Here is a 25,560-nt window from a genome sequence, read left to right on the forward strand (position 1 = left end):
CCACCACAAATCCGTGAAGCCCTTATCCGCGGAGACATAAGCGCGAAGACTAATTCGCGCCGTTCAAAGCGCTAAGGAAAAATGCGACCCTACCGCGATGACATAATCGCGGAGGGCAAATCCGCGCATTCCCAAGCACTCAGTACCCTAAACCTAACCCTAAACCTAACCCTAAAACAAACCCTAAAACAAACCCTAAAACAAACCCCTAAACCTAATCCTAACCCTTACCTTAATTGAAATCGGCTTTCTGCCGTGGCGCCGTTTTAAAGCACCCTTCTGTTGCCGCGCTGTTGTCGCCTTCTTTGGCTTCGCCACTGGCAGGCCGATATGAAATCAAAGTGGAAGTTCACCTCCGCTCACTTCAAAGGGACCAAACTGTTTGGTGAAGCCTTAGACCCTGTCCTAGTTGAATCTAAGGATAAGTGGAAGGTGCTTCCTACCCTAAGTAAAAAGCAGGATCGCAAATCCACTCCCTATTTTAGAAGGCAGTCCTTTCATGCGAACGATTCCTCATTCAACCCCTCCACATTCCACTGACTGTTCACTCAATCATCTGACAGGTCCCAGGACAAGCAGTCCTTTCGGTAGAGGGGTAGGAATAATTCAACTACTGTAGACCCAATCGCAGTGGGGCCTCTCACAGGCCATTCCGCAAAACCAAGTGACCATCAGGGAGCACCTCCCATCAGGGGATGACTCCAACTTTTCATCTCCCAAAGGGAACAGGCCACAAAGAATTCCTGGGTCTTACAAACCGTGAGGGAATGAGACTCCCTGGAGTTCATTTCTCATCCCCCAAGGAACTTCATCCGCTGCTCCACCCTCTCTTGTCTAATCAAGAGAGAGCTCATGTGTCAGGAGATCCATCACCTCTTGGAGATCAATGCTATAGAGCAGGTACCATCCAATCAGGAGCAGAAGGGATTTTATTCAATTCTTTTCCTGGTACCGAAGAGCTCAGGAGGGTGGAGGGAAATACTGGATCTGAAGAACCTCAATTACCATCTCGCATACAGGAGGTTCAAGATGCAATCTCTGCAAACCATCCTAGCACGGATTCGTCAGGGGGACCTCCTCATGTCCATAGACTTGAAGGAGGCATATCTGCACATTCCATTTCGGCCACAACATTGAAGGTTCCGGTGGTTCTTCTACACAAGCCAACATTATCAGTACAGGGCCTTACCATTAGGCCTGTCGTCGGCCACCAGGACCTTCACCAACATTCTTTCAATCGTTGCAGCTCACCTCAGGGGTAGACCCGTAAGGCTTCAGTGTTACCTGGACGACATCTTGATTCAGTAGTCGTCAAAGAAACAAGTCTTGCAAGATGTCCAGGTTACCATGAGGTTCCTTCAGAACCATAGGTTCTCCGTGAACTTGGAGAAAAGTCACCTCACACCAACCACCAGGCTGTTCCACCTAGGGGCGGTGACCGACACCTCAATCTGCAAGGTGTTTCTGTCCCAGGACAGGATAGACAGCCTAGGCACCCTAGTTCTGAAGGTTCAGGTCCCTGTGCTGCTCCTCTCGCAGTTATTAGAGAAAATGATCTTGTGCAACTCGGTAGTTCCGTGGGCACAGCTCCACTCGCAGGAATTGCAGTGGTTCCTCTTGCCTCATCAGAGAGCCAAGAGAAGCAACTCCACAACGAAGGTCCGACTTCACTGAGGGTGAAGAGGTCCCTTAGGTGGCGGCGATCATCGGCCATGCTAAAAGGACACCTCTTCAAAGAGCCAACATGAGTACTCATTACAACGGACACCAGCCTATTCAGCTGGGGCACCCACATGGGTCAACACATGACACAAGGCAGGTGGTCTCCAGCCAAAGCAACTTGCAACATCAACTGGCTAGAGCTGAGGGCAGCGAGACTCGCCTTACGTCACTTCCATCAGGACATTCTACACCAACATGTGCTATTGATGACGGACAATGTGGCCACCAAGGCACACATAAACTGCCAGAGTGGCATGAGATCCAGGAAGCTCATGGTGGAAGCAGAGGCTCTGGGCAGGTAGGTGGAGCATCACATCAAATCCATCCGAGCCGATCACATCTTGGGAGTGGACAACACCCAGGCAGACTGGTTGAGCAGGACCACCATGGACAATGCAGAATGGCACCTGCACCCGGTCCTGTTCTACCAGTTGTCCCACAGATTCAGCACTCCCATGATCGACCTGTTTGCCACCCAGGAGAACATCCAGCTACATCACTTCTCCCGCTTTCAATTGCCCCAGGCGGAAGGGACTGATACCCTTAGCTGGCCTCAGGGACTATTGTATGCTTTTCCACCTCTTCCTCTTCTACCGCAAGTGGTCGCAAAATCATCGCGGAGGGGGCGGAGGTGCTTCTCGTGGTGCCTCACTGGCCCCGGAGTTCCTGGTACGCTGACGTCGTCAGCCTCTCAGTGTGCAGCCCATGGCAAATCTTTCAGTGTCAGGTCCCCCTCAGCCAGGGGGCCATCGTCCACCTGGACCCTCAGTGGCTCCAGTTGACCATCTGGCACCTGAGGAGGGATGACCTCTCGGACAAGGTGATATGTACTGTTCAGGTGACCCTCAACGACCAGAATTTATGACTCCACTTGGGCCACCTTTGCCAGGTGGTGTGACACCTGCGATATTGATCCAATCATAGCGCCAGTTTCTTGCATATTCCCTGCATACTTTCTGCAGGAGGGCCTCGATAGGCGGCTAGCTCCCAACACCTTCTGTCGCCAGGTCGCTGCACTATCCACTGTTTGGTCAGGAGATTCAGCCCAGCCTCTCAGCAGACTACCGAAGGTCCGGTGTTTCCTCAAGGGTGCCTCCAACCTGCACTCCCCGGTGGTCCACTGGTACCCGACCTGGCAGTTGTTGTTGGTTCTACAGGCTCTAACTTCAGCTCCCTTTGAACCACTTTGAGCTGCCTCCCTCCGACACCTCATGCTTAAGACGATTTTTCCCATTGCTATAACATTTGCGAGGAGAATATCGGAGCTAGCGGTCCTGTCGGTTCAAGAGGAACTATGGACTATACATCTGGACAGAGTTGTGCTTCGTCTGGACCTGGCCTTCATCCCAAAAATTAACACATGGTTTCACAGGGCACAGGAAGTAATTTTACCAAATTTTTGTCTGTGCCCCAGACACCCGAGAGATTTTGAAAACATTTTTATTTCTAGCATTACATTAGTTGTAGTCTTTTTTCTTTTCTATACTGAATGTACAATATATTTCCTCACTTTTTTCAGCAATCATCATCTTAGATGCATTTCCCCCATCTACAGCCTCTTTCACTTCATCATTCTACCAAGCATTCTTTTTCATATTTCCCATCTAACTCCCCAGATTTTTGTGGCACTTTGTAACACAATTCTTTTCACTGTGATTCAAGCAACTTTATATCATCTTTCCTTTCAGCCATTTTCCATTAATTCTTTGGGGAAATTAATGTATTTTAAGACTTTTGTCATATAGGACTCATATTTTTTTTCTTTTTTGCTGCCAGTGTACTTTCATTCTTTATTGTATGTTCTCTCTTATTTTTCTTTTAGGTTCATTTTTCCCAAGATCTACTCTTAACACTACAAAACAATGGTCCATCTCTCGTTCAGAACATCTTGTTACTGTTACTCATATATCCTTCACTAATTTTTTCAATCTCTCATCATAAACAGTCCAGTCAGCTGTGCTTTTAGACTTTTATTCCTGTACTGTCTGTACACATGAATGAATGTATGCTTAAACCATATATTTGAAACAAGCAGGTCTTTTCTTAAGTAGATTTTCACTAAGCAATCATTCTCATTCATTTCTGGATATTTGAATGAGAACACGCTACATTTCCCCCCAATACTTTGCTGGTGCATTTACTGTTAGTCTTCACTGGAGCAATAGCTAACCACTGGATTCCTAATTTCATATGAATTTATAGCAAAGTGACACCAGGAAAAAAAAATCAGGTCCAGTCATGTGATACCTTGACCGTTAACCTCAACAAATTGCAATCTTAATTATGAGCCAATTATGATTGTAAGATGAGGATATCTTTATGGTTTTAGTGAGTCAAGGTTTTCACATAGTCATTTCTAATAAGATTGAGAATATATTGTATAGATTTGTGTTTTGGTGCCACTTGTAGCATCCGTTCTAATGCTAAAGACAACCCAGTTCAGTTTTGACACATGTTGTTCATTTTGCCACAAGCACAACTGAAGTCCAGTGTTACTTCTTTCCTCCTCCTCCTCCTCCTCCTCCTCCTCCTCCTCCTCCTCCTCCTCCTCCTCCTCCTCCTCCTCCTCCTCCTCCTCCTCCTCCTCCTCCTCCTCCTCCTCCTCCTCCTCCTCCTCCTCCTTCATTGTTACAGTAGCCAGGAGAGCACAGTGCTATTTCAGAGTAGTTGTTTGGCTTGCTAAGGTACCAGCCCTGTTACAGGAAACACTTACATGTTTTCCAAGGTGCGCCATAGGAGGGTGAGCTTCGCATCAGAGAGAAAGACGAGTCCCTCTTCCTGCAGTGTCACTCAAATCCCGCTCCCTTCTTAACTGCCTTCTAGCAGGCACCACAACCAGGAAAGTTCAGAGCCATCAGAAATCTGTCTTCCTGCACAGAGTACAGCTCGTTTCCCCATCAAAATGGTACCTATTTTATCTACTTGCATAGAATGTGCTATGGAATGGCAAGGTGGGCAGAAGCTGAGGCAAGTAGTGAAAGCGCTCTCTCTCTCTCTCTCTCTCTCTCTCTCTCTCTCTCTCTCTCTCTCTCTCTCTCTCTCTCTTTCTCTCTCTCCCTCCCTCCCTCCCTCCCTCCCTCTTTCTCTCTCTCTCTAACACACACACATACATTTTTTAGTTTATTAATAACAGAAGGGTTATCAGATAATTTTGTGGACTCTATCGGTTCGTTACTTTGTAAGCATGGATTTGAAAAATATTCTATCTACTACTATAAAAACTGGCTTAATTTTTTACAACATCTATACCATCCTTTTAAATCAGTCTACAGTACATGGCATACTACCTAATAAGCAGCTGAGTGGGAAACTTTACTTATTTGACCAAGCCTAGATAAGTTCTCCTACTGTAGTATTTTGTTCATTGGGACCTATCTCAAAGATTCCTTACTCATTTGCTTTCTTGAAGACTTGGAATTATATCTGGATTTCACAGGGTTCAATCCTTGGTTTATAGTCTTAGAGTTCCTTAGATATCACTTGGCGATACTGCTTTAGTATATTTTGGATGTGCATGGGATTTGTCTTGGAACTGGGCAGTGAGTTTTTGCCTAAAGCCTCTATGCTGTTACTCTGTTCTTAAGGTTTTCGTCAGCTATGATTTCAAGAAGATTAAGGTCGAAGTACGTTTTGAACTCTTAAGAAAACTGGAGAAGTAGTAGCAGGTGTTTTCGTATGTGAATGGCCTCATGAGGCATTACGATTATCAGACCAAGCAGGAGTGAAACTTAAATAATCTCTTCTGGTCCCGAGTTTAGAAAGTGGTATCAGTATTCTGTTTTTCCTGATACAACAGCTCATCCAGAAACAGAATTAGAAGAGCATCAAATAATGCTTCACATTTTTCTAGTGTCTCTGCGGAAAATTAGTAACATGCATATTTAAATACAGTGTATTTAATACAGTGTATTTTTGGTCTGCACTCAATTTTAGAAATCTATTAGCTCTACCTGTGTGAACATGTAAACACACATGTATGATGTTCTTCAAGGCCTCTCTTCATGGTCATGTTTGAACCCTCTGATTAGCAATACTGGTATTTTTTTATCAGATTTATCCTTACCAGGCCCAGAAGTGTGGGTAAATAATTTTAATCACATTTTATGCACAATGCTGGATCTTTTGCAGCAAATCTTTTATGAATCAGAATATCCCACCCCCACCCCCTTGTAATCTAGGATTTCAGTTTTTAGCTAGATTTAACTAATAGTCCCAAAACAACATGGAGAGGTAGATACATGCATGAAGAATAAAAGGATTATGTGAATTTAATATACACCTTAAAAAAATATATTTCGGTGTCTCATTTCCTTCCCCCTGGCCTTTCACCTTTACAGTCACTAATCAATCTATAGTATCTTTATATCTGGCATGATTATATGTAACACAATTACTCTGCTCCCAGAGGAAACACATTCGAACTAGTGGTTCCTATAAACATTCCAATAAGTGTTTGTGTCAGTTGATCATTCTAATACTTAAACACTGTAAATCTTTTAAGTTGAGAAAGTAATGGTTATCTTCAGAATTGTTTTATAGAATTAGCCATCAGAAATAGTCTGTGTTGAGAATTTGCTCAAAACTCTCCAGGGAAAGGTTCAACTGCTGATGTCTGAATGGCCATGTTATTACAAAACTAGTGTCTACACATTATGAAAAAAAAATATTTAGATTATTTTGAGAGAACACATCTTTTAATATGACACAGAATCTATTCTCTTCCCATGATGATGGCACAACCATATTTAATATTAGCAAGACACAGATACTTAGTTTTACTTTATTGCCCCATGTCAACATGATGGTGATAAGGTATAATTATTTTCACTGTTGACTGAAACACAATTCCATTGTTTCTCTCTTTCAAAATTGTCTCTTTCAGTATGAAACTTGATCTGCAATCATTGCAGATGCTTTGCTGTTCAGTAGTGGGAAGAGCATCTCACTTTCAATATAGTTCTCAAAACACTTTAAATTATATGTTTTATACCTGTCTTTTTCCATTTTTCATACACATTCCCACAGTGAGCAGATTTTGTTTTTGAGATGCAGTGGTAGAGTGAGTAATTTTATTTTTCATAAGAAAATTTGGGGCAACTTCCAAATGACATCTACAGATATATTTTTAACTGCTCAAGACAGACTTCCAATGACCTTTCTGTTCTGTTAACATACACTTGGTAGGCTGAGTAATCCTTGGGTACTTTGAAGATTGAAACATCCTAGGCTTTGACAGCTATAGAATTGGGTTGCTCTGCCAATTTCAGACTAGAAGTGCAATTTTATTTCAGATAATATTAGTAGAACCTAAGAACAAGTTTCAAGACTATGTTATTAAGACTTAATAGTGTGAAACATTTTATAACATGTATGAAAAAAATTAAAATTCTTCAGAACTTCTTAATTATGACAATAAATTATTATTTTAATAATCAAAATAATATTTAATAGAATATTCTAACATGTTTTGTTTTATTAAAACAGTTTGGATATTGTTCAGTAACTGTTTAGTAATTACCCTGAAGCTTTAGACACATCTCCAGATGATATTTTCCAACATATGTATGTGAAGATGAGGAATTAATTTAATTTAATTTAATTTATTAGATTTATAGGCCGCCCAATCCCGGAGGACTCCGGGCGGCTTACACAGAACAAGAAAGAAAAACAAACAAAATAAAATAAAAATAAAGATTAAAATTCTCCAACACACATACATTCAAATTAGGGCTGGACCCTACATAATAAGGTCAACAGCCCCAGGCCTGCCGGAACAGCCAGGTTTTAACAGCTTTTCTGAAGGCCATGAGGGTGGGCGAGGTCCGGACTTCTGGGGGTAGTTGATTCCACAGGGTCGGAGCAGCCACAGAGAAGGCCCTCCTCCGAGGCCCCGCCAGCCGACACTGTCCGGCTGACGGTGTCCTAAGGAGGCCCACCCTGTGAGATCTTATCAGCCGTTGGGAGGTATGCGGCAGTAGGCGGTCTTGCAAATACGCTGGTCCTGAGCCATGTAGGGCTTTAAAGGTAATGACCAACACCTTGAATTGTGTCCGGAGACCAATTGACAGCCAGTTCAGATTTTAGATTTTTATTTAGATTTTATTTGTGATTTATAGGCCGCCCTTTTCCCTGAGGGGACTCAGGGCGGCTTACAATTCATGGGAGGGGGAGTGCAAGACAAAAACATAAGACAATACGTGAATAAGAAAAAATAAAGCAATAAAACACAACTTTCATTCAACATTCGGGTGGGGGCGAATTAAAATCTTATCCCCAGGCCTGACGGGATAGCCAGATCTTAAGGGCTGTGTGGAAGGTCTGGACGGTGGTGAGGGTGCGAATCTCCACGGGGAGATCGTTCCAAAGGGTCGGAGCTGCTACTGAGAAGGCTCTCCTCTGCGTAGTCACCAGTCGGCACTGACTGGCGGATGGAACTCGGAGGAGGCCTAATCTGTGCGATCTAATAGGTCGAAGGGAGGTAATCGGCAGGAGGCAGTCTCTCAAGTTCAGCTCGCGGAGGATAGGTGTAATATGGGTGTATCTCGGTACACCCAATATCGCTCGCGCGGCTGCATTCTGGACTAGCTGTAGTCTCCGAACGCCTTTCGGGTAGCCCCATGTAGAGTGCATTGCAATAATCCAGCCTTGAGGTGACAAGGGCGTGACAAGGAAGTATTAGAATATTCAACCTTGAAACATCCAAATAGCTTTTTCATATTTTGAATAGACAAATAACTCATAAGAAGACTATTATTATTGTTGTTGTTATTTACTCTATTCATTAAACATGAAATTCAATCAACTGAACATTTAAAAATGTGTCACAAATATTATTGACTGGTATTGATGGTTGATACAGATTGCGGCCAGCATCCTAGGTATCGACTAAGTATCATCATCATCATCATCATCATCATCATCATCATCATTTCTTTTATTCATTAAACATGAAACTCCATCAACTGAACATTCCAAAACACATCACAAATATCATTGACTGGTGCTAATGGTCAATAAGGTTTGCTGCCAGCGTCCTAGGTATCAACCAAGTATCTTCTTAAAATATGTGATGTTCCCAGTAGCATAGTTTTTTGCAGTTCTGCTGGTGTTATTGCAGGAAGCTTCAATTTCTTGATGTGTTTTGTAAAATTCTTGGGCATCATCATCATCATTATTACAGCCTTACCATTGGCAGAGGCAATCCAGGAGTATATCACAATGATTAGTTGTGAATGCCACCTAAAACTGGGGTGTTGCCATATTTAATCTTTTTCATGTTTTGTTTTATTAAGGCTGATAAAGAATTTGTATGGTCTTTATGGAAACGTCTCCAGGTTGCAAACCCAGATGTTACTCAAGCAATCAGTTTGGTTGTGGAAAGGTAAGTAGGGAGATTTTTTAAATTATGCATTTCATGTTCCACTATATGTAAAAGTAACCTTTAGCAATGCTATTCCTGAAATTAAGATATAATTTCCTAAGATATATTCTAGAAATCTGGAAATAGAAAATAGTTAAGTAGAGAGCTATATTTTCTAATTAATTCAAACATTTAACACATTTTACTTATTGAAGTAGTCTAAGCCAGGGGTCCCCAACCTTTCGGACCTCAGGGACCACTAATTTCATAATTTTAAATCCCGCAGACCACTAATATAATCTGCCTAATCACTGTCTGGGTGGGCATGGCTAAGTGGGCATGACTGGGTGGACGATGTCACTCACATCAAGAGGTGCCTTGCCAGCATCTACTTGCCTCTCCTCTGCTAGCCACTCCTCGCCTCCTTCTTAGCTCCTGGGCTCCTTAGGACCCCTGGGCTCCTTAGGACCCCAACAGGAAGCAGTTGCTGGAACTAAGCAGCCACCACGAGAAAGAGTTGGCAAAAAAGCTCAGTTCAAATTGGATCTGACCGAGAAGGAAGCTCAGCAGAAGCACCTCACTGAGGACTACAAGCATAGGCTTTCCAAGCAGAGAAAGACCTGCGGGATTGCAAGGCCAGGTGCCGGCACCTGGAGGCGCAGCAGGCTGAGATGGTCAGCCAGTTCTAGGCCATGATGCAGTCCCACTGGAATACTAGTTCTTTGCCACCAGCAGTGCTTCCCTCCAGCCTTTTCCCAAAGACCCACAAACTTTGTGGGATTCATCACACGCCCAAGGGCCGTAGTTTGAGGACATAGGCATAGTGCAAACTGATTTAGTGCAATATAAAAAATGCAAATAATTTTTCTGCGGACCACCAACATTTTCTCACAGAACACCAGTTGGTGACTGCTGGTCTAAGCCATCCAGTTTAAAAAATCATAGTAAATTTAGTTTATATAAAAAAAAACTAGTCTGGTATGTTTTAGTGTAAACAGACATAGAGATACAAATGTCAGTAGAATGACACTGCTTTCCTGGTAGACTTCCATGTTGGCAGAAAATTATGTTGGTGTAGATTTTTCCTTGGCTATGTTCCATCTGTGAAGGGGAGGTTTATCAGGATTTGGCACATATCTTCATTCAAAGCCACATGGCTTTCTTAATACAGCCATCCTATAACTGTTTTAACTATGACAATTTCCAGTCTGGGACTTGTTATATCTTATTTCTCCCATGATGAAAAGAAAGAAGAAAGTCTGCCTTCTGTTTTCTACTCTACCCAGAATTAAAATTTCAAACACTAGATATGGGTAATCATTCTGCAAGAACATCTTCAGGCTTTCTTTCTCTTCCTGCATATACGTGGGACACAACTGCGGCTATATTGTCTTGTTAGTTGATGCATATATGAATTAAAATTATATAAAGTAAGCAGTAGTTCTACAAATACCTTTTACATTTATTTTTAGATAAGTAGATGATACATATCTTTACCTGAGTAGGCATCTTCTAAAAATAACTTTGTTACATCTTATGGGACAGGCAGATGTAACTGGGGAGAGGGAAATTTCCTTACCCCCCCCCCCCCATGTAGAGAGCTTGAGGCTTGGTCCTTGGTCACTCTTACTGTCATAAAGTAGGCCTTAATAGCATTCTCACTCATATTTGGTCAAGTTCATCTTTTTTTTTAGATTGGTTTTATTAAAATTTCACAGGTCCATAAGTTTTTTCATATGACCATTAAGGTATTTTGAACTCCCCGGTCCCTTGTCTAATCGTTTTTTAGTATCATCTCTTCCTTTTTTTCTCTCAAGGTTATTCTCACTGCTATTTTATTACTTGAGAATGTATCTAGTAGCACTACTATTTTCAACTGCTTAAAGTTTTTTTTGCTGAGACATTTATATTTTAGCAAATGACTTATTCTTTAAGCAGTGCAGTTATTTCATAATGCATAACTCCCAACATAAGTTTGGGGGATAAAGGCAGTCATAGATAAGATTTTATTTAGTGACAGGAGACTTGGTTCTAGAGCTTATGCACAAGGAGACATCTGTACATTTAAATCTGATGGCCAGCTCAGACTCAAAAGAGTCTGAGATGAAGGAAGCTTCACAGCATGGCCTGGAGAAATTCCAGCTTCAGGTTGAGTCTAGCAATGAGGTACATGAGATTGACATGGCTGAAGTACATTCAAGCCACTGGAGGCAGCAAAAGATGAGAAGCTGGATCCAGGATTGTTATGGTATGTGGGAATCATGCTGAGCAATTTCTCTGCTTTTATATAAAGAGTGAAAAGGGTAGCTTTGACAAAGAAATGGGAGTTCCATTACTCGGATAAAGACAGGTTTTGTGGTTCCTCCTGGGGCAATTCAGGAATAGGCACAAGATCCTGATCAAACACTACTTTGAAAAGGGTCAATCCTGTACTGCTATTATGGAATTATTATACGCTAACTCTGCATAAGGCAAGAGGTCAGCCCAATTATCTTGCTGATAATTGACATAGCACCTAAGATACTGCTCTAGATCAGAGTTAACATGTTCACAAGCCCCATTTTTATGCGGATGGTGGGAGGAGCTTAGACCTTGGGGAGAGCCTATCAACTTTAGGAACTCTCTCCAAAAGTGGGAGGTGAATTGGACCCCCCTGCGTAACCTATACACATGTAGGGTAAACAGTTTAGCAAGTGTTTTTACATATGGAATCTTGGAGCAGGGCACAAAATGCACTTGTTTGAAGAACAAGTCTGTAATCACCCAAATGATGGTATTTCCAATACTCTTGGAAGCTTGACAAAGTCCATCAATATCTCCTTCCAAGTGACACCAGGTCTGGTGACATTTTGGAGTAGTCCTTGAGGTTTACCTGGTGGCCTCTTTACTGCAGCACAAACAGGACAATTAGCAATGTAGGATTCTGTCTTTTTTCAGATAGGGCCACCAAAACTCTTTTAACCAAATGTAAGGTTTTTAAGAAACCAAAATGTTCAGCTGCTTTTGAATCATGGGCCTGTTGGAGGACAACACTTTTTAAACTAGCAGGCTTAGCCTGACTTACATCATAGTAAATACAGGCAAGTCATATGTGCAAGACCCAGCTTAGTGTAGTGGTTAAAGTATCAGGCTACAAACTGGGAGACCATGAATTCTAGACCCAGGTTCAACCCAAAGCCAGCTAGGTGTTTTTACATATGGAATCTTGGAGCAGGGCACAAAATGCACTCACTCTTAGCCCTAGGATGCAGGCAATGGCAAACCATTTCTGAAATCTTGTCAAGAAAACTGCAGGGATTTGCCCAGGCAGTGTCCAGGAGTCAATACGGACTTGAAGGCAAAGTACATTGCCAGATGGCACAGGTTCCAAAGAGTATAGTTCTTATAGACAACAAGCTCAGGGGGCAAGCTGTCTGTGCCAACATATACTGTAGATCAGACTAAGAAATCAACTCCACATTACTTCTAAGAATGGCTATGGTAATTTGAATGGCTATGGTAATTTGAATCACTGGTGGGATATGACCGATACGCCCTGGTACGGGTGTACTGGTGCCTGCTGGGAGAAACAGGTATCGTTCTGGTACTGTGCTCCGGAGGGCCCACCCACCCGCCCACCATCTTTACATGTATTTGAACCGATCGGGGCTTCCGCACACGCCCATGGAGCATATGGCGCCTGCGCGACACTCCAGTGAACAGCTGGAGCATCGCGGGCAGTAAGTACACATGTGCACGCTGCATGCGAGCATGCGGTGGATGCCCAGCCTCGTTGCACCGGGATCCGGAACCCACCACTAATTTGAATCCTGCAAATTTGATTATGTTTATATTATCCTTCTTTTCTTATGCTCACTTGAATTAGAGGGACTTTATCTGAGAATGTCCTTCATGCTTTCACTATTTAGGCTTAAGCAATGTTTTCATCCTAATGTCCTTGGTAATGGAACTCCCATTACCACTGTCAGGCGTGCCTCATTCAGTGTCCAAGAAAAAAAAACCTCAACTCCATTTAATTAGAGAAAAGATTCTTTTACTGGATGTGAAATGAAAATAGTGAAAGTGAAGCAAGATCTGAAACAAAAAAGTGTGAACTTGTACATATCAAACGTTTACCCCAATCCTTCCCCCCCCAGTTACCCCAACCCAATGTCCAATCTCCAGCTCCCAAAGATGTCATGTGGGATGCATCTTCATGTGGCCTCATTCATTTGGTATGCAGAGACAGTTGGCCTTGACCAAACCAAAACACAAGCCATCAGCATGCGCAGAAGATGGTGAGAACAAAACTCCCTTCTTGACATATCTCCACCTACACTTTTTCCCTCCCAAATTCCATGAGCCCCCATCCTCCCTGTTACTATGGCAGCCGATAGCAAGCATGCAAGGTAGAGGCTGACACTCTTTGCGATTATTTCTCAGTGTGTATGTGCATGTCCGGTCTGGGATAGGTCATAACCTGCACTGCCCAGTCATACAACTGGAATCATGTGAGTCCTTAGTGCTAGCCTCTGGGGCAGTGTTTCTCAACTATGGCAACTTAAGATATGCAGACTTTGTTACCAAGGTTGAGAAACACTGTTCTGGGTTGAGCTTAACTGGATGTGATATTCTAATTATAAATTTCTACTTTTTCCTTTTGAGTTGCTTTCTTTAACATAAACATTAAAGACATATTGTATACTCAGGTAAGCCAAGAATTTTTGGTATTAATATGAACATAAAGATTGGGTTCAGCTTATCCATGGATAAACTTAACCATGCATATGTGCAGAAATACTTTTAAAAAGTATTTCCTAATGTAGTTCAAGTAAGCTTACCTATGGGTAAGCAGACCCTAATTTTTTTAACCAAAATACCATGAAATATGTGGCTACGCCACATATTTGGTATATGTATATATATGTACACTTTCTGTTGTGTACATTTCTGAATTGCCTAGGAGAAATTTTTAGTCAAAGCAGGCTTTAGGAAAGACAGATGAACAATAGATCAGTGTGCTCTTTTACAGTTTCTAGCATGTTTATACCTGTCCCCTTTACTTTGCCTTTTTTAAAATTTAAATCAGCCTTTGACACTATTCCGAAGGAAAAGACTTTAATGGAAATTGTTTCATCCCTTTTTAGATCACAGGTTATTTTGCCTAATTATGATGTTGCAAAAAATAATTATGCAAATTAGGTGTGGTAGCAGATATCTCAATGGAGAATGCTTACTGCAAGATAGAATCCATCCCCCTAAACTGAATAATAGGCAGCTGCCTGTGTTTCTCTATGTAGATGACATAGCTACTCTTCTTCCAATTTGGATTGGCTTCAGAAGAAATCTATCAGCTCTTATATATTACTCTAGAGAAAAAGAGCTTACAAATTTTGTTGTTTCCCAAAGTATTGAGATGCCACAAATATCAATGGAGATAACATCTTAGACAGATTTCATCTCCCAAGTATTTTGGTGTAGTATTCCAGTACTTAGAAATCTGGTGTGAACAAATTTAATCTATTTTTGATAAAATTAATAACTGCACAAATGCCATATTAAGCTTCTTTCAAACCAAAGATGGCAAGAATCTATATGTTGCGATAAAGTTAAATCCTTAAAGCTAAATCCATTTCTAAGATGTTGTTTGATCCTCATATATTATATGTGGATACAAACATTTAACAAACTTAGATTTCTAAGAGAGCTGTTTGAAGTAGCTTGCTACATTTGTTTAGAAACCATCACAAGACAATATGAATGGCACACAAATCTAATAAATAAAATAAAAATAATAAAATAAAATGATCCCTATCGAATCCAGAATAGGCTCACTATTTCTGGCTCAATTGTTTAGCAATTTCTTTTTTTAGCAGTTGCCACAGTCCTTTTTGATAAATTTTCTTCTTTCTGGAAAGCTATAGTGCACGGATATCAAACTCGATCGCATCAAGTGACATATCACGATGTATTGCAATGCTTTTTGCTTTTGCGGAGCTGGAGTGGGTGTGGCCTGCACATGACACATCTGGCCCATTGGCCGACAGTTTGATGACCCTGTTGTAATGGATTTCTCAAGTAAAGTCATCCTGGCTACAGTGTTAGTCACTAGCAGAGATGAAATAGGTCCTTGATATTGGCAAAATATGAATAATTATTTTATGCCAGAAAATGATTTATTTAATATTTGTTCAACACACTGTAGACTCCCACTCCCGTCCCCAAATATAGAGGCAATATTTCTTTTAACTACTTTTGCTTTATGGAGGAAATTACTCTTTTAATCCTTAGGATGTCACTTGTATATAATTCAATGTGCACCTTAATCCACTGATCATAAAAGTTGTGTAAGATTTTTAAATTAGTTTTAGAATTCTATTAGTTTTTATCTAAGTATTCTACTGTTTGCATCTGTAGCATTACAGTGAACTATATCTTTTCTTTGTATTGGTTTTATATATTTTTTTAGTTTGAACTTTGTAACTTTTGTATTGCAAATGTGATGTTAAGGGAAATGGAAAAGCAAAGAAGAAATATACGCCACTATATATAATGCCTGGACTGATATATAAGTTGACAGTTAAAAACTCTGTCCAAGTAGTACTCTTAATTGTTTGTTAATGTAAATATGCAGCGCTAAGAAACTTTAAAGAGAAATATTTGATGAATACAGTCACTTAGTATAATCATGTTGTTAAATCAATTAATGCTACAATGCACTTTTATTTGCAGTACTTTTAAAGTATCTTTTTATCTGAGAGATTATAATTAAGGTGTGGTACTTGAGAATCTTTTGGGAACATACACCTTTGTACTGGTTTGATGTCAGGCTCCTTAATATCACACAAAGAAAAGTAACTTTTCCTATTCAGAATACTTTTATGTTCCCAGACTGGGACTGAATTGCCCTAAAAATTTCAAAACGAAACAGGATCATTATTGCGTGTAATGTTATTCGCGAGATACACCAAACAGATCTCACTTTTCAGCATTCACTGCTGAAGCTACATTCTTTGGCTTAATTTTCAGATACAAACAAAAAATATCTTTAGTGTGCAAATAAGAAAAGCCTTTGGGAATATGCTAAACCCTCTAGGTATTTTTAAACAAGCCACTATATATCCGGCTCATATACTTTCCAACTACTTTAAATACCATTGATCTTTGAATTATGTAACAAACAGAACAGTATTCTGTTTTTACCTCATTTGCCTTTGAAACTTTTTTCAACAGTTAAGCACAAATAAATATTTAATAATTCTGAACACTTTTATTTAGCAATAAAAAAGCTGGATACATTTCTGTAATACAACTATTGCTTCTAGAAGACAAGACCTAACAACATACATATTTGAAATTAACTTCACCATTTGGGAAATCCTCTCAGATGCCTAATTGACATGAGCTTGAGACACAAAATCTCTATTCAAGCTATGGTAGGCATTTCTTAAAGAAAGTTTCCGTTGCTAAATCTTTGAATGGGTAGAGTAATAACTGCTAAGGCATCAACATTTTCAACTTTTCATATCACAAATCTCAACAATTACCCTCTTAAAGAGCCATGGACCCACAAAATAGGTTTGTTTTTTTTTAAAATCATTTTTTTCTGAGAAAATTAGATATTATGCAGTGTTTTGGAATAATTCAGAAAACATTTCAGATCAAATGGAAGCATGAATTTTTTATATATATTTCATGTTTCTAGAGTGTTAATTGTTATTGAGGAGCAGTGTACAGTATAAATGATGTATAAAGCAGCATATAAAATTAATATTTTAATATTAAAATTCATTTATTATTTGAAAATTAAAAATTATGGGATCATTACAATATAAAATTTCAAAGGAACAAAAAATTTCAAGGTGGCCATTTAACATTAGCAGTTGCTTAATGGTCAGAGTAAGAAACTTAGGAAGGAGCTGCCCTAATTGATCAGGCTTTAAAAAGAGACAATGGTAGGTTTGTACTTTCAGACTTGCAAAACTGATGTCAGCCCTTTCCAGCTAAACCAGACAGGAAACACCACCAGATGAGTTAATTCTACTTTATCATAAGGTTGTAATAACAGATTCTTGCATGTCTGAAAGCCTCCCGCCATTTCTTTTTGAAATCTGATCAATTAGGTTAAGTCCTTCCTAAGTTCCTTTCTCTTATTAAAAAGAGAAATAGGACCAAGCTAAATTCTCCTTCTCTTGTGAGAAATGTATACGTTTGCATAAATTATTGGGGATAATCATCTACAAATACCACAGAATCATTTGGGAAATACGAATCCACTGTTACAAATTGCAAATTCTAAAAAACAATTAATACTTTCAAATCCTGTCTAAAGCATGGCTAACCAGTTGGCCTTTGCTAGATTTACACTAGCTTATTTAAGGAAAATATTATATATCCGTTACTACTTCTAGGTTGGCATGGTTGTGGAAGAAATAGATGCTATTTGGGGGGCATAAGTGTATTTTACCTGTGTTTATGTTGCTTGCCCAGTGGTGTGCATATAAATTGGTGGTAATCTGTAGATTTCCCTCTTTCTATATAAACAGTTGCTCCCATTCCATCACAGAAAGAGGAAAAAAAAACTAGACAACTTGTGCTCCTTTGTGTTATCATTTCAGAGATATTTCTTTAACTAAACAGACAAACTTAATGCCCTTGTATGAGTAAAAAAACAGTAGAGTAGGAGGGACTTCCATGCACATGGATTAGAGAACAAAAGAAAGTATATGATATCATCAAGAGAGTAAAAGAATAGAAATGTGCTGGTCACATAGCAAGAGGAACTGATGGCAGGTGGATTATAGAATGGATTCCACTTGATAAAATGTGTCCACAAAAGACCTAAAGCAAGATGGATTGATGACATCAGCAAGTATTGTGGGTCCAATTGGTAAAAGAAAGCTCAAGACTGTTTTGGTTGGAAAATGCAGAAGAGGCCTTCATCCTGCAGATAATGCCTAGAACGAAGAGATGCTACATGGGTGAGGGACAGTGCAAGCCAGAAAGAATGTGCGGAAGTGTAGAAATTAGAATGTTGAAAATGAAGATCATATGAAAACCATATAACTGCAATAGCACCCACTAGCACTGAAACAGCCACAACTTTTGTTCTCATTCAATACTTAGTTATCACATTACTGGACTACTCGTAATGCTCTTTACATGGGGTGAGGTGTACTCTTGAAGAGAATTTGGAAGCTGTAGCTGGTGCAGAGTGCAGCAGTGTGGGTAGTTTTTTTTTTGGGGGGGGGGAGAATGGTCCCTATTACACCACTGCTCCATGAGCTAAATTACCTGTCTGCCTCCAGGTGCAATTCAAGATGTTGGTGATCACCTTTAAAGACCTTCATGGCATGGTCCAAGTTACTTCAGGGAGCATCTCACCACACTGGGACTGGCCTATACCATTCATGCTGGCAGTAGAGGCATGCTGTAGGTCTCATCAGCCTGATCATTCTGGCTGGTGGGGTCCAGAAGGAGGACCTTCACTGCTGTTGCTCCTGCTCTTGCCCCCCTCCCAAAGTGAGGTTGGCTCCAACCCTTCTATCCTTTCATAAGGACCTAAATATGTGAGTTGGCTTAGGACCCTAGTAGGGGAACAGCGCAATAGAGGTGGTTGAATAAATAATAACAGGATTTTTTTCTTGGTTAACTGGGTTTCATTTGTGTTTGAGATATTTATATCAACTAATAGCTATTAAAGTAGAATGGAAAGTGTTCCTTATTTACGAGGTGAAAAGAATTGAAGATCGTAAGATGCATTATGTTCACTTAAATATTAGGAAAATAGACTTAACCAAAAGTTTATAATGAAACAGTTTTTTTTACAGTAGCTTAGAGAATTAACATTTTTAATCCTGTTTATTTACTTATTTATAATATTGTCCATAGACTTCCTTCAGGCATGTGTTTTTCTAGGTATTCAAGAACGTTGTTTTAGTTTCATAGTGACTTATGAAAGATAGTTTTTAGTGAAGTTTAAGTACAAGGAAAAACCAAACAATCTCTTCAAAGTACTCGGTATACGGATTTTCAGTTTGTGAATAACTGCCTGTTTTGCAACTGAATGTTTATATTCATGAGCAGAAGATCTTTGTTAGTTTTAAATGTCCTATTCTCAAGGGAAGTTGGATTATGTCTAGTAAGGTCTAGAAACGATGTAGCCTTGTGAAGACCGAGTGAAAAGTACAATTTACTTTTAGATGAGGCCGAGTGTTATGTGATCTGAACAAACTATGTCCTTTTGAGGCAGGAGAGGAGCAGAATACAATGACAGGACAGAATTTAAATTTTACATGAATTATTTCAGATCTTCTGGCAGCATATCAAATGAATCTATTTGTATTAAATCATTTAGCAATGCTCATTGATTAGGCTGCTGTACATGAAGTAATTTAATCAATGTGAGTTTGTCATGTATCAAATTTCTTCTTCACTTAATCAACATATATAGCACACTGTCATACAAACTGATTACCATATTGTCACTGGATTAAAATATGGGATTAAACTAGAGGACATGAATCTTAGTAAATCTAATAATAATAAATGCCTACTTTTTTATTTTCCAAAATGTTGTATGTAAGTACATCTTAATATAGATTATAAAATACGTGTTTTGGTCACATCATATACTCACTGCTTAGTACCCTGAATAGAAAAACATGGCATTGCATCTAAGGTCAAAGAATTGTGATAGTTTACAATTGATGAGCGTTTAATACCCTGTTTCATTAAAAATTCTCAGAACATTGAACATAAGTCAACATTCCATGGAGAAGGAAATATTACGCAGCTTGTATGTGTTCATATCTGCATATCGGAGCACAAAATATTGACATGATAATTGCAGTCAAGCCTGACTGAACAGTGGCCTGTGGGAATTCAGCTGGTGTTGTACCAACTGGATGGCTGCTCAGGACACCGTTTGAAATGCAAGGTGCAAGTTAGCATTTTATTCAGCACAAGCAGGCATCATTTAAAAATCCTTGGGGGAAACCCTGGTGATGTGCAGATGTTAAAACAGTCTGTTCTGAAGCTCTGATCTTTTGAACACTGTAAGAAACTTAGTGTATTTTATATGAGAAAGTGCTTTCCAAATTAAGAAGAAAATATGATGCGTAAAGTGTTCATGCTAGTAATTGAAACCATAATCTCTACAATATAAAACATGCGTAGCTGTAAAACCATAATTTTAGACATTTGGCTTCTAAGTGTAAAAAGACAGCCAGTTTTCTTCAATTAAGCCTCTTTCCTACTATACATAAAACAATATGTGGTGAAATGTATAATGCAGAGCTAGTTTATAATTGTGTAACCAAATGTTATATTTTATTACAAAGTAAAAACATAATTTGTTGTCACCATATCTCATTAAAACATTAGCAGTATTAAAAGAAATAATATTTCTTATATATATTTAGGCACAAATATATGTGTGTGTGGATCTCTGTGTATCTGTGTCTCAATGTTAGTTCTATTTAGTGAAATTAGCAGTATCAATCTTTGATTTTTTAAACATTCATTTTTCAAATTCTTGCAAGATTTTTAAAATGAAAATTTATGCTTCAGATTCACTAGCTGAGAAGCTAGAGTATTTTGCTGTGACAGAAGATCTATCGTAGATATTTACAAGTGTGGGATGGGAGAACATAGTTACTGGTAGATCCTTTCATTTTAGAAAATGCTACATGAAACTCAGTCTTGTTTTCCATGTATGGAAAGTCTTACATAGAAGCAACCTCTGCAACCATATCTTATATTACTTTTGAAATCCTAAGGAAATACAGTTTTTATAATTCAATTATTCAGTTCTAATATGATATTAGCATGGCTTTCTGACCATGAAATGGCGTGATTTCCACAGATAGCCATAAATTATGTTTTGCAAACTACATTGGCTGGGTTCACGTACTACACTAAGGTAGCATACCAATTCACCATTATGAGTTAGCCTGAAGTTTGTTTGGATCTTGTGCTTGAGAGAAGGATAGTTAAATTCTCCTAGGTGCTAAATCCACCTCTGGGGGATTTACCAGGCCTTATTCCCAAACGCAGGACCGCTCCCATGATAGGGCATCATTCAGGGACAAAACCAGGCAACAGGGCAACCGCCGGTCCTTTAGAGGAGGGTTATCCAACCGCTCCTTTCGAAGAACCAAGTGACTGTCACGGTCCCCTCCCATATGGGGTCAGCTACAGCTTTACGCCACCCAGTGGGAGGAGACAACGATGGACGTTTGGGTCTTGAACACGATCCGTCATGGCCTTACCTTAGACTTCCTCTCCTTTCCTCCGCGGACATTCATCCACTGCCCCCTCCCGAAATCGACCTACAAGTGACAGCTGATGCAGGCAGAGATCAGGCATCTACTGGACATAGCGGCCATCGAGCAGGTGTCCCTGAATCAGGAGCGCAGAGGATTTTATTCGATCCTCTTTCTAGTTCCCAAGACCTCAGGAGGGGTGAGAGCCATACTGGACCTCAAAAAACTCAACATCCATCTAGAGTACAAGCGCTTCAAGATGCAATCACTCCAGACCATCTTGGGTTGCATCAGGCAGGGCAACTTCCTAACATCAAGCAACCTGAAGGAAGCGTACCTGCAAGTTCCCATTCATCCAGCGCATCGCAATTTTCTGAGGTTCCAGTTTGCCAACCAGCATTATCAATACAAGGCTCTTCCCTTCGGCCTCTCATCGGCCCCCAGGATGTTCACCAAACTTCTGGTTGCTGTTGCTGCACATCTCATATCTCATCCTGTGAGATTCGTTTGTTATCTGGGTGACATCCTGTTGATGTCATTGTCCAGTGAGCAGGCGTATCGAGATCTCAATGTCACCATCCATGCACTAGAGCAACACGGCTTCTCCGTCAATCTGGAGAAGAGCCACCTGGAGCCAACTTCCAAGATTCAACACCTGGGCATGGTGATCGACTCCAGAACCTGCAAGGTGTTCCTCACGCAGGAGTGGATGGACAACATCACATCCCTTGTGCGTCAGATCCGGAGGTCCAGGTCATCACCCTTTCATGACTCTATCCCAGCTACTGGGAAAATTGACCCCATGCATCGCTCTAGTTCCTTGGGCACGGCTGGACACAGGATCTACAGTGGTTCCTTCTTCCAATTCAGCAGCGCAAGGCCAGCAACTCTAAGAGGGTGGTGAGCGTTCCCCCAAAGGTGCTCCAGTCACTCGGATGGTGGCAATCTTCAGCGCTGACAAGGGGATCCTCTTCAAGGAACCAGAGTGCTTGGTCATAATAACAGATGCCAGTTTGTATGGCTGGGGTGCCCACCTACAGACGCACGTGATGCAGGGCAGATTTTGCAGGCAGAGCTCGCCCAAAACATAAACTGGCTGGAGCTCAGAGCCGTCCGGCTAGCCCTGCATCACTTCCATAAATTCATCAAGGGATCCCACATCTTCATATTGATGGACAACATCGCCACCAAGGCCTACGTCAATCACCAGGGTGGAACTCAATAAATGGCCCTGATGTCGGAGGCAGAGGCCATAGGGCGATAGGCGGAGCATCATCGTGAGTCTTTGAGAGCGGACCACATTTCAGGGGAGGACAACATGACAGTGGACTGGCTAAGCAGAACAACCATCAGCAACTCGGAATGGCGACTTCATCCGTCTCTGTTTTACCAAGTGTCCCAGAGGTTCGGTCTTCCGACAATAGACCTGTTCGCCAGTTGGGAGAACACACACCTCTCCCGGTTCTTCTTGTGGTTCCAATGTACCAGTGCAGAAGGGACGGACACTCTTCGATGCCGCTGGCCTCCTGGACTATTATACACTTTTCTGCCTCTTCCCTTGATACCTCAGGTGATCAGGAAGATCTTATTGGAGGGCACGGAGGTGCTCCTAGTCACCCCACACTGGCCAAGGAGGTCCTGGTTTGCCGACTATGTCAGTCTGTCAATGGCCAAGCACTGACGTATATTCAGGACCAAATCTCCCTCAGCCAAGGAGCCATTCTGCACCCGGATCATCAATGGCTCCAATTGGCCGTATGGCACTTTAGGAGGACTTCCTGAGGCAAGACAACTTCTCTGGTGAGATCATTTGAACTATCCAGGCGTCCAGAAGGCCTTCTATGGTGCGGATCTATGATATAATATTTTTTTCTCTTGGTGTCAGTCCCAGCACATTGATGCAACAGCAGCGACAATACCACAAATCCTGAACTTCCTCCAGGATGGGTTGGACAAGGGCCTTGCCCCCAACACATTTCAGAGGCAGAAAGAGGCCCTGGCCAACATTTTGTCCAGAGACGCTTCTCAACCGCTCAGCAGACACCCAAGGGTCCGTAGTTTCCTAAAGGGGGCTACCAACCTACGCCTTCCTATGGTGCACTGTTACCCAACTTGGGACGTATCAGTTGTACTGCAGACCCTAACATCGACACCATTGGAACTGATTCGCTCTATTAGCCTACAAGATTTGTTGTTCAAAATCGCCTTTCTCGTAGCCATCACTTTAGCATGCAGAATTTCAGACCTGGCAGCGCTCTCAGTTTGGGAGAACCTTTGTGTTATACATTTGGACAGAGTTATTCTGCGATTGGCCTTTCTACTGAAAATTAACAGCTTATTCCATAGAACACAGGAGGTCATCCTCCCTGACTTTTGCCCACACCCAGACATCCCAGAGAGCGCGTTTGGCACAAATTGGATGTGCGACGCGCTGTGTGGGTATACAAAAAGAGGACAGATTCTTTTCGCAAGTCAGAATCGTTCTTTATATCATTCCAACCCACCTCCATTGGCAGGAAGGTATCTTCCACCATAGGACGTTGGCTGTGTGTTTGCATTAAGCTAGCTTACAAACATCAAGCTAGACCCATTCCTCCTTGCATAACAGCACACGACAAGTGCTTGGGCCATGCAAGCGCCTATTGACGAGATCTGTAGGGCCGCTACCTGGTCATCACCATCTCTGTTCATTCGAAATTACAGACTGGACTCCTTTGCCTCTGCCGAGGCTTCGTTTTGAAGGAAAGTTTTACAGCGGCTCCTCGCGGCTCCAGCTAATCAGGGCATTCCTTCTTCCCACCCTGGAACTACATAGCTTGGGTATGTCCCATGCCTGGACACTCCAAGCAGCACCTAGAAGAATGACCGTTGGCTTACCTGAATGGTCGTTTCTAGGCGCTGCGGGAGTGTCCAACCCCTCCCTGGGGTCGCCTGCGGGTGCATGACTTATCACTTCCATGGCATAGATATTTCTCCGTACAGCATCTTTCTGGACCTCATACTTTCGTTTTTTTAAACTGAGTCTCTAAAGGGAGCAGGAGGCGTGGCTACACAAACTTTGAACTCAGTCCTTGGGCAGCAAGCTGAAGTTAACCCATGCTTGGACACTTCCGCAGCGCCTAGAGAACGACCATTCAGGTAAGCCAACTGTCAATCTTTGGCATTCATGAAGTGTGCACTTCTCTTACATTAATAAATTTAAAATCTGTAATTATGTCATTGAAGTGAAAAATGCTGTTGTGAGCACACAGATCTGTTTGTATGTGTAGGGGGAAAAGGGGGGGGGGTTGCAAGAGAATATACCTCGATAACCGGTCTCCCAGACAACAGAGTATTTTTTACACTATAGTAGTTTATAGGCCTCTATATTTTACCCTTGCTTCTTCTAAAAGAGTATATTCAAAATATCAAAAGTTTTTAAGAGCTTATTTCTCTCCTGTTCCTACTAATTTTCCTGTTTCTTTGGGATAGAAATATAAATAATTAACGTTTGTCTCAAATGCATTGCTTTATAAACATCAGTTACTTGGTTAACAAATCTGTCAAAACCATACACAAAAAAGAAAGGAGTTTTTTCATTTGAAAAACTAGTGATGCTTCTATACAATCCCTCACCTCTTGTACATGCATGGTGATATTCCAGGACCCCTGGAATATTTCAGAATCTGCAAACACCTCTGCTTTTGATTTCTTCTTAACAAACTCCTCCCCCTTCATTGACCTGTAATGAAATGCTAGATCTGATTCTTTTATATTCTCATACAGATGAAATTATATTAGTGATGTTTCCTGTTACGATAATCAGTGTAAAATATTAGCTTTGAATGCAGAAGGACCAGGCTCAGCATTTGTTATCTCCAGACAGAGCTGTGAAATTTTGTCTGAAAATCTTACTGTTGGCAGCAGAAATAAGAAAGATGGACCACTGATCTGGCTTGGCATGAGGTAGCTTCTTGGCTTCTCTAGGCTTAGCCAATTTATATTTAGGGATTGTTCAGGATCAGATTTTTTTGTTTCAGGAAAATTATATCATGCACTTATTTCATTAGAATTAAATCCTTAACTTACATACCAGTTCAAAATATAACGTCTTTTCTCAGAGCAAGATTTTTATGAAAAGTAAAAGATATATCCACACAGAGGCCTCATTGGATTGCTATCACTACTTTTGACCAATTAAACTGTGGGTATTTGAAGCTGATATAATGCAAGTTTTGTCTTGATTCATGTTGC

General features: G+C 40.9%; 1 protein-coding gene across 1 annotated transcript in view; it reads left to right on the plus strand.

Annotated features, from left to right (window-relative positions):
- CNTLN (centlein) overlaps positions 1–25,560 on the plus strand; it is a 214,447-nt gene that overhangs the window by 19,553 nt on the left and 169,334 nt on the right. The window contains exon 2 of the mRNA XM_087717005.1: positions 9,015–9,103. Coding sequence (XP_087573131.1) covers positions 9,015–9,103 — 89 coding nt within the window. The remainder of the gene's footprint in view (positions 1–9,014; positions 9,104–25,560) is intronic.

Source organism: Thamnophis sirtalis, unplaced genomic scaffold (genome assembly GCF_051295495.1).
Source record: "Thamnophis sirtalis isolate CommonGarterSnake01/CBP01778 unplaced genomic scaffold, rThaSir2_p1.2 scaffold_5, whole genome shotgun sequence".
Classification (NCBI taxonomy): Eukaryota; Metazoa; Chordata; class Lepidosauria; order Squamata; family Natricidae; genus Thamnophis; species Thamnophis sirtalis.